We start from the raw sequence: 10,607 nt of genomic DNA, 5'->3' as shown, positions 1-10,607 counted from the left end.
CTGATATTAAACATGAATGCACTGAATCGTCCACTAAAGAATGAGAATCTATGTTGAAATCAATAACCCAACAGTAGCATCTGCCTTTATTCTGTACAAGTGTTACCTCAGACACAGAGCACCAAGATGGAAACCAGATGGACTAAAATGGAATAAATTGAAAACATCAGTCTGGTTTCAAGTGCCACAGGATAGAGACATCTCTAACTCAGTAATGATTTGCTTCTAAGTGGACTTTGGAAAAATCAACATTCTTTGTGATTTTAAATCAGACATCTTTAGCTTTGAGATTCAGTGGTTGCAGTGGAAGATGTTTGGTTTTAAATATAAATCTGGTTGAGATGCTGATGATGTGACCTTAAACAGACGTCATGTTCAAAATCACACGTTCCTCCATCCTAAATTTAAATAATTCTGCAAAAAAAGTTGGTCAGATCATAATACCGCCACTGCAATTTAACACACTCCTCAGACATTATTGTTAAGGTTGTTAATGTGGCTGTTTTCTCTAAATGAATAGAATCATCATGTGATATTAAAATTTGTTCATGAGTTGAAACATTTAAATTTAGCAGCAGGAAAACTTTGGACATCTGTGAGGTTGCAACTACTATTGAACAGCACTCTCTATGCAAAATTCCATCATTTAACATAAACCAGAAAACATCCAATAGAACAAATATATCTTTAATTATTTCTGTAAACTAAGAAATAAGCGGGTCAGCAACTGAGCCTTGGGGTGTTCCTGTTTTCATTTTCAAAGTATTTCACTTGAAACATTCCATTTTTTGCCATTACAAAAACATTATTTACTCTAAATGTTTCAAAGAAAACACACAGCTTCAAAATTTCAGATTAGAAACTGTGGTTTAACGTGTGGAAGATCTTTTTTATATTTGGAAATATCTGAAACATTTTTCAAGCTCAGGTAAGAACATAACCCTTTAAAATGCTGTGGTGTCCATTTCCCTGCTCTCTTCCATCCAGATAATTTCTTCAGGTTACCCTTTTTGTCGGTTTGCAGCAGCTGTGAAAGTTCCACTTTCAGCTGTTTTTCTGTTTGCTTCAGGCCCTTTTAGAAGAAGGCAGGTTTCACACACATCCAAACCTATAATTATGACTTCATCTGACTCACCTGAACACACACTTTCTAAACAATACCAGTCTGCCTCTGCTCAGACGTTGTTCACTTCCATCAAGAAGTCACAACAAATACTTCATTTGATTCATAACTGGGACGCTTCCACATGACTTCACATCTGCAGTCAGTACCTGTGTCCACATACCTCAGATCCCTGCACATCTTTGGTTTTATTATGCCTTCAAATGTGAAGCGCATTACTGAGGTGAGTCATGCAGTGAATAAGAGCTGAAAGTGATGTGACTTGCTTTGGCGCATGGCGAGACATAGTTGAAGAATTGGAGTAAAAATCAGACATTAGCAGAGTGAACATTGGCGTGCGTCCCTCTGCTGCAGGGCGAGAGGAGGGAGAACGGCTCCTACTCCTGAGATACCAGGGTTTAGGAAAGAGAATGAATCATGATCTGTCCATCTTTGATCACCATTCTTTGGATTATCTCTTGTTTTATTATTCTCATTATTTTTATCATTATTTGGACAGCAAGGTTGTGTATTCTGATTTATGCATGAAGTTATCACTTTTCTGACAGTCTCTGTGTTAAATGATCATGTCATGAAAATGAACTGGGTTTGATTGTTAGACGTGATAATCTGGTTTAATATTTCCTTACTTTACATTTTATTACATGGACGCTCTCAGCCAACAACAGTTATTACATGAACAGACCACCAGGCGCACTAAAGATATTCACCATGGCAGAAGATCAATCATTAGCGTTTTAACTTAAGACTGCATGGGTAAAACTTACTTACATTCAGCATGAGCATAAATGTCATATTAATTTACAGTTTTAGAGATTCCTTTGAAAGATCCTTTTTCAGGGCCATGTGATTATGGCAGCATCATGCTGAAGGTTTGTTTCACTCGTAGTGGGCAAGAAATAAAAGTGACAAAAACCTTTGTGATCAGAAAAGTCAGCTTTGACCTGCTTGGTTGTACTGAGCAAGGTGAGATTTTGAGAAATAGACACTGACAACAGCTTAGCATGGAGGTAGCGGTGTCATGCTGAGGGGAAGGTTTGACCACAAAGAAGGATTCCTATCAAATTCTTCAGCTTCCTCTCATGTGAACGGCTGGATCTGAGGTGTGCAACCTCGGACTCCAGAGACACCAATGGCTCTTTGTACATTCCACGAAGTACCTTCATATCAGGATAAAAGTTAAAACAAACTAATTTATGCTTTTAAATACAGTACAAAAACAACAAATTCTGATTTTTAATAAATTTTTTCTGCAATATTTGCCCTGAATTTCCACAAAGAATGACATATTAAGTACCAGTGATGTATCTTTAGATCTGTTCACCAGTCAAAGCTTCACGGCTGAGTGGAGATGAGAAAGACAGGAAATACTGGAGGACATTTATTTTCCACCTTCTTGAGAGCTTCGGCTTCATCATCCAGCAGGACGACTGCTTGATGCTGCAAGGCTTTATCATCAACTGAGCCACAACCTCAGTAGCTCGGTATTTTGCTGGAACCAAACATAAACAGAGACGGTAAGAAGACAACAAGGGGGAAATTCTGAAGTGGCCCAGTCAAAGCCCAGACCTGTTCTCAGCTGATGTCCTCCACCCACGAAACCTGCCAGCTTCACTTTGACATTACAGATTTGTTTTGTTTTTTTTATTTTTTTTTATTGATCATGATTGATTTGCATAAAGCCTGTAAAGGAGTAAAACATCCAGATGTGAATATTTTATACAGGAACTGTACAGTAATAATGTAAATGTTAGTTTTCATACGTTTTATATGAAAAAAAAAATTTAAAATCTCTGGGAATTGTTACTACTGCCTGAATTTTGGTATTTTCTAACAGTTATTTATTTGTTTGATTATTTCATTCGTTTTACTGTATGAAATGAATATATAGAGTAAATGTGCACATAATACTTTTGTTTGTCTGGTGTCATTATTTTAAATGACCCAATCAGGTGATATGATCAGTTTGCACTTGAGAAATCTTCTTCCAAAACACTTCATAACTTTCTCTCAGGTCCAGTGTTTGGGTCATCAGCTGATCTGAAACTAAAAGAAAGCACTCCTTTGTTTCCAGCGCTGGCTCACGATGTGAGGTTTGAACTTTACTCCTGTGTTTACTTGTGGCTTTTAGGGCCGGGCTTATTTAAAGCCAAACAACTCAGACAGAGGTGAAACCTCTACATGCATTTCCTCAAACGTGCGTCTTATCTTGATGCGTTTAGTTCTTCCTTCCTCGATCTTTCGGGCCGACAGCGGCAACGTACATGACGAAGGAACAACAAAAGAAATGGTTTTTAAATAAATATTTTATTTGAAAATAAATACATTTTCTTAAAATAGAATCAATAACATTAGAAAAGGTCAGCGAGGTTGGGAGGGGTGAGAAACGGGGGAGAGAGGGGTGCTGGGTAGGAACAGGAAGTACAATCTCACGTTAATCTACCATCTTTAGACAGGTTCCCACAAAGCGGCGGTCTGTACATTCTCAGTAGCTCGGTTGAAAGTTGATAGCATCCCTCACGTAAGACATGCAGTCCATGTGAAAGCTTTAGACCACGCCCCCTAATCCTCCAGTCTACTGTATCTACACACTGTAAGAAGACAAAGGGTATAATCTCTTGTCAGCACATCAAATATCAGCCTCTGATTTAGAGTTTTCTGCCAAAGTACCTTAAATGTGTTCAGATCAGCTTTGCCTCCAGCCTACAGTACAAAGATACAATACAGTAAACAGGCTACCATTGGGTTTAGGCCAGAATCGTTGTGACAGTGAGGTGGTCATCACCGTTTTTGACCAGCAGGCTTGTTTTCTATAGACAGGGGGCACCAGTGCAGCCGTACAGCAGCAGACCAGCGCCACGCTGACCTCTAACACTTATCCTGCAAGAGCGGGAAGCTTTTGCATGTCGAGAAAGAAAAAGAAAAAAAGCACCACAGAGTGTGTTGGTTTTCCAATGACTGGGTCATCAGAGAGCCTCCACAACCAGCTCAATTAAGACAAGCGTGACAAACGTGTAGTTTAACTCCGATCAGCAGGAACAGCAGCCGAGAAAGCGAAGGTATAAGACATGACTAGAGCTCCAGCACATTGGCTCTACAGGTAGAGGCAGCTTTTAAAAAAGATTAAGCTAAGTGCTGCGAGCGAGCGCTGCGTCCACACGCTCAGGTCTGCCTGATGGAACAGGCGATGGGTGTGTGGATGTGGACGTCCTTCGATAGGATTTAAATGAGCTGATGGACACACACACACACACACACACACAGGAAGAAAACAACAACTAAGCTCTAAAAACATACAGACGCACAGTCTATGATCAGGTGTTTTTTTTTTTTTGTTTTGCAAATTTGTATAGAAATACGATATGAATTTGTGTTTTTGTTGGTTTTTATACATTTATTTTGACATATGTATTGGGCCAAATGCATTTGACTTGTAGCAGTGATATTTCAAGACCATAATTGAAGTAAATTTGAATGCTAATCGAACTCTGATTAGGACCAAAAAATAAATCCATAGTCCGTTTATAAACCTAGGTTCAGGTTCAGTAGAAGTGAACTCTGATACAGTTTGAATGTGTAAGAGATCCCTACAAAAGCAGGAAGTGGACCACAGTACAGAGTATTCTGGGTAAATTCAACCTAAATATACATGCTAGTCTAATGCCAGCAGGATAAATGACTCATGGTCTCTGTAGCCAAAATAAAAACTCCACACTAAAATTTGACTCTTCTCCATTATTGTTTACACTTCATGAAGAAGGAAGTTGCTGCCATGTCTTCTTCAGAGGTTTTTGTGTTGTTTCCTTCAGTGGTTCTTCATGCAGCGCCACCACATGTGAGGAGGGCAATAGGTTTTTTCAAAGTGTTTGGTTCGTTTGACACAGCACAGCGTGAATGTTCAGCATGGAACAATTTCTGCCGTTCCCCAATCAAACCGAGTTTACCAGATCCATCAGGTGTGAAAACACCTTTAATCTGAAGATGCACAGATCACATTTTTGTAGCCAATTTCCCATCTCAGTTTTATTCTGCTAATATTCATTTTAATCAATTCCCTTTTCTCTTCAAGAACAATGATATGAAATATCAAATAAGTATCATCCTAAATATTTCCTTCTAAACTTTCCAGTGCCATAAAAATTATTTGTTGGAGTGGCAGAGACGATGTCACACTGTGTGTGTGTGTGTGGTGTGTGTGTGTGTGTATGAGAGAGCGTTCAGTCAGTGTAAAACAGTGTTTTACTATTTTAATTTACAAAATGATTACAAGTCAACATTTGAAATGACCTTTAGCGCTTAAAAAGAATGACTATATCAGAGCGGCTAGCGTTACTATAACCGCAGTATCAGAGAAAGCTAAAGGCTACAAACATTTTCAAATCCAGTGCGTTCCATATTGAAAGTTATAAGAATAAAAGACAGTAACCTCAAGTTACTCAATTCAGCCTTCCTGTTATGTGTTGGAGGTTTTACAGCCTGAAAGAAACTCAGATATTTTCAACATGTTGTCATTAACAACTCCAATGTGAAACAGTGTTCAGAGATAAGCCTGGCAGCAAAAACATATTGCATTAACCGATCAGAATAAAAATGGGATTTTTGGGAGTTTCTGACTGGCTGGGGTGAAAGGTCAGGGCTGAAGAATCATTCGACCCCTACATTACTCCAAACAGAGTCCAGATGATTACTCAATCAATTCAACATAATTCCATAATAACCACTTATAAATTTAGCAAACCTCACCTTACTCACTTTACTTTAAATGCGTAGATTTTTTTTTTTTTACTTTTTGAAGAACCAGCCTTCAAACTCCAGATAAAAAACATTTCAAACTCCCTTCATTCCTGCATAAATGATCCCAGAAGACTTTTAGCTTGTGCTAAACTGTAAGTTGTTTGCTACCAGTCAACGGTGTAATCAGAGCTAAGACACATTTACAAATGCCACAGAATCAGAATAATCAGGTCATCCATACCTACTGCGTTTGTAAAATCTAAACCAAAGCTTTGGTATTGTAGGCACATGTGCTGGACATGTTACAGGCAGAACCTGCAACATCTGGATGCCTCAATTTACCCAAAAGCGATAAATCTTCCTGGCTTCTGCCTAAAGGAAACAGAAACCTGGCACTTTCCCTAGTTTTCACTCATTACAATTCTCCATTCGCTTAGCAGGCAGGTCAGTTTGAAGGCGTACTCATCGCTGTCATGTACATAAACATAGAAACACCCAAAAAGAACAGAGATTGTCTGCTTTTGCTGTGCTACTATGGCCACTCAGTCGCTCTTTGGGTGTCCAGGTGGAACAAATCACACTCCTCTCCTCAACATCTCACCGTGCTCGACTGCTGTTTGCACACAAAGTCTGATAGGAAGTCAAACTCGTTCTGTCCCAGGAAGAGCTCAGGCAGCTCCTGAACACGATCCAAGCCCAACTCCAACACCAGCGAGGTCAGAACTTCCTCATCAATTAGGTCCATGTCCGTTCCGTTCACCCCGAAAGGTGCACCGATGTGCTGCATGCCTGACAGCTGGGTGGGCCCCATCCGGTACTGCGCCCCGTTGGGCAGGTGGTGACCATTGGCCGACCCCAGCGGGTGTCCGTGATACTGAGTGTTGAGTTTCTGTAGGTGCATGCTCGCCATGAGCTGCTGTGACGTGAGGTTGCCAGGGAGATACTGCGGCGGGTGTCCGCCCTGCTGCTGCTGGGGGTGCATGTGGTGGTGGTGGTGATGCTGCTGGCCCTGGCCATTATACATCATGTTCCCATGCATCATCTGATGGGGATGATTGGTCATTGGAGCTCCATTCACAGGGCCGCCCATGCCTCCTTGTCCCATAAGGTTCGATCTCTGTCTCATGACCCCCTCTGTGGTATTCTGAGGATTCCTGCCATAGTGCAACACCTGGGCGTTGGGCAGCCCCCGCAGGCCCGGCTGGCCGTTGTGCTGCACTGGTCCGTTCATGCCCATCCGGAAACCATGAGACATGGGCATCGTCATGTGTTCAGCCATGGTTTTTAAGTCTTCCCTGAAAGAAAAGGTGTGGAAACACATTATAATAATTATTCCTCCAATGATGTCAACAAGATTATACAAAGTGTGGCAAAAAACAAAAATGATCATTTTTGAGTAAGAAAACAACCTGTGTTGGAATTCAGTGCTTCTACAGATTTATTATTGGTAGATAAACAACTTATACAACTTATTGATAAAGAATTTGTGTCTCCTGGTTTTTATGGAAGAAATTTTGTTTGTAATTTGCCACAACCCATGAAAGAGATTACCAGAAGGAGGTGACCTGCCTACTTGAGGAGATACTGGTATTCTTTGGTATGCCTAATGTTGGGTGGTGAAAGCTAAGTAGAGGCAGAGTGGTTCAGAGTAGATGGTACTCTGAACCACCATCCACACAGTACAATGTGATGGTGAAGACAGTGAAGCTTATCAGAGTTGATCAAGTCCAGAGGACTCCAACGCACTTCAAACTACATTCAGTGATTCACCCATTCACACCCACTAACCCTCAAGTGTCTTGCTAAAGGACACAACAACAGAGACGGAGGGAGCGAGGATTGAACCAATTGTGGTATAATCTCCTGCCACAGTTATAACCGTCATTCATACCTGTGGGTTACAGTGGCGCAGTCAAAGCACAGATCTAATCTTATCAAGGGATCTAAGTTAAGAGTCGATTGTTGACATTAGAATGTTAGAATCCAATCTAATTGAGGCTTCAGGTCTGTTTACTGAACGACAGTAAAATGCCAATGTTTTCTTGCGTTTTTGGAACCATGTAAGCGAGAGGCCAAAATGCAACAACGTTTTGGCCTCTCGCTTACACGCTAAAGAACGTTTTGACAAGACGAAAACATAAAGGTTTAACAACTTTTTGAACTCAGCAAATTTTAGGTGTATCTGCTAACGTTTTGTGTCAATTAGACTGTGCAGCAACACGGACGTAGCTCCCTGGGATCCCAGAAATGATCATTTTTGAAGCTGGTTTCCAGATTGGACAAATGTTTCCATGGCAGCCGTGTCTTCCTTAGACTCACAAATAGCAAACATGCCTCTGACTGGTGTTTTTAGTGTTGTTCTCTTGCACTGTTACAGCAACTGGTCCAGCAGAAATATATTTTATGTGATTTTTTTTCCTCAGTCATTTACAATAAATATGCCATGCTAGTTTCTTTGTGTGTGGGGCCTTAATGTTATTCATATCCATCTAAACAAAAACCGAAAACATTTGGATGGTGCAAGCCACGTCAGCTTAATGCGCATCCAGTTTTCATTTGGCACAACAACAATAATGGAGGACAGCTGTGTTTTCTCTGTGCTGCTGCACCTCTTCACTTCATTTAGTGTGTTAAAGCAAAATCTGCTTATTTTGAACATTTACAGCAATAGCGAAAAGCAAACGATTAAGAAAATACTCTGCTAAATTAGAAAGTTCAAAATGTTCACTGCCTCCTGCAGGCCTGGCATGTAAACTACATTCCTCAGAGTGTTATTTGCTTTTTCATTCCGCTGTAGTGTTTATGCGCACGTTTTTTCGTATGCAAAACGGAAAACCAACTGAGAAGCACAAAAGAGTTGCAGTGTTATCTGCGGCCAAAAGGTGGCGCTGCACAGTGCGGACTCAGGAGGGGCAGAATACAGAAGTAGGACAGCATACAGAAGTTGTTTTTGGTCTTTTTGTACATAAAACAAAAATAAAAAAAGAAAATATGCATCATTTTTGTTCCACTTCACAAGTACAAACTTCTACATCCTGCTCTGTTATAGTGAATACAGTGAAGTTTGTGGATGAGATAACTGCACCTGAAACACAGGGAGCGTTACAAAACCTCAAACATTACACCATTCAAGAATCACCACTACACTGTCAAACATGAGGGGTGGGGGGAAGAAACACTGCAGCTTGAAGGACTGAAATACACACACACACACACATGCACGCATACACACCAACTTCTCTCTCTCTTGATTTCAAAACACAACACACTGCCTCTGCCTTCACAGTCATCTCTGATGTTCTTGCTTTAAGTTCGATTACCACAGCAACAACAACACATCCTGTTCACACACACACACACACACACACACACACACACACACACACACACACACACACACACACACACACACACACACACACACACACACACACACACACACACAGCCCCACATTTCCTCACATGACCGATGTGTTATGAATGATCCCCAGTGTGTGTTTGTTGTCGTTTAGCGACTGTGAATTCTGGAGACACACACACACCCCTACACACCCACACATACACACACACACACACCCACACACACACACTGCTCTGCTCGGCATCCATGAAGCCACTTTAACAGCAGCAGCATCAGATCAGGATCCTGATCAGCTCTCTGTCACCATCATGCCACAGCGGATCTACCTGCCACTGACCGGCTGCTTTCTGCACCGCAGAGCCTCAATATGTGTCAAGACAAAGAGAAAACGCTGCCTGGCTCTCTCTCTCTCTCTCTCTCTTTCTCTCTCTCTTTTTTTTTTTTTTTTTTTGATAAGGACGAACAGGAGCGATCACCTACCCGATGGCGTAAAGTGAAATCCGTTCGGAGAAGTTCGTTAAGTCCCGGCTCGTCTCTTCAGCTGATGCTCCGGATACATGCAGCCCTGCGGCGGATTCAAACTGTGCGGCTTCTCGATCTAAAGAAGAGTTTGTTTTCTGGGTCAACTCAGGGATTATATACATGCAGAAAGCTCAGAGAGCGAGAGAGAGAGATAGAGAGAGAGAGGGAACGGTGTGGGGGGGCAGAAGGAGGAGCCACCGTCCTCTCCGTCTCCTTTGTTGCCATTGGTCCTCCCCCTTAATCACTGTGCAAAGAAACCTTCACCTCCGCTGATCCAGGAGCAGCTCAGAGCTGCACGTCCGCAGCGTCCAGCCTGCCGCAGGCTGAAGCAATGATCCTCACTGCTGACTCAAGGCTTTCTGCTTCTGCACGAGGACTAGTTGAACACAATGACAGAACTCTGAAGTTTGAAGCTGCAGTTTGTAACTCTTATTATAGACATGTTTCTACATATTTCTTAAAGGGGCAGTATTATTAGTCGACTGTTTTCAGTTGTGTGGTAATGTTATTCCGTCAGCAAAAACAGACATAGTGCTGCCTTGATTCTTTCATGCATGTTTGAGAAATCTCCATGGCAGCCATTCAGCCAGGTGGACATAGCCCCGTCTCTGAGACTTCCTGAAGTTGCAAATATGAATTTGCAACTTAATTTACCAAACTCTTGATACAGTGAGATGGCAGTATCTCATTAGGTCTTCCATCCATTACGGATGGAAGACTAATAGACAGAAGGATGGAAGTTACAGTGAGACACAGACAACTGGAGTGTCTGGGGCAGTGGGAGTGGTGAGGGGTCGGTCTTGTCACCCCCCACAAGATGTCGCCCTGGGCGGTCGCCCATAGCAGAATCTGGCACTGGCACAATAA

The 10,607-nt window shown here is 41.7% G+C and overlaps 1 protein-coding gene across 1 annotated transcript; it reads right to left on the bottom strand.

The window, feature by feature from the left end:
- Positions 1 to 3,411: 3,411 nt before the first annotated feature.
- On the bottom strand, positions 3,412 to 9,918 carry cited4a (Cbp/p300-interacting transactivator, with Glu/Asp-rich carboxy-terminal domain, 4a). Its single transcript, XM_055055977.1, has 2 exons — positions 9,699 to 9,918; positions 3,412 to 7,152 (listed from the first exon to the last, which is right to left on the bottom strand). Exons 1-2 carry the CDS (start codon positions 9,860 to 9,862, stop codon positions 6,447 to 6,449), a joined length of 870 nt encoding a protein of 289 aa, XP_054911952.1. The 5' UTR covers positions 9,863 to 9,918; the 3' UTR covers positions 3,412 to 6,446.
- Between the last annotated feature and the right edge of the window lie 689 nt (positions 9,919 to 10,607).

The sequence above is a fragment of the Poeciliopsis prolifica genome, unplaced genomic scaffold, assembly GCF_027474105.1.
Source record: "Poeciliopsis prolifica strain line A6 unplaced genomic scaffold, Auburn_PproV2 SCAFFOLD043, whole genome shotgun sequence".
Taxonomy (NCBI): domain Eukaryota; kingdom Metazoa; phylum Chordata; class Actinopteri; order Cyprinodontiformes; family Poeciliidae; genus Poeciliopsis; species Poeciliopsis prolifica.
The sequence above is the reverse complement of the archived record's forward strand: the minus strand, read 5'-3'. Positions and strand labels throughout refer to the sequence as shown.

Coding starts and splice junctions, on each gene's coding strand:
- cited4a (XM_055055977.1), bottom strand. CDS start 9,862: ATGTATATAATCCCTGAGTTGACCCAGAAAACAAACTCTTCTTTAGAT. Junction 7,153..9,698: donor ATTTCACTTTACGCCATCGG/GTAGGTGATCGC, acceptor CTTTTCTTTCAG/GGAAGACTTAAAAACCATGG.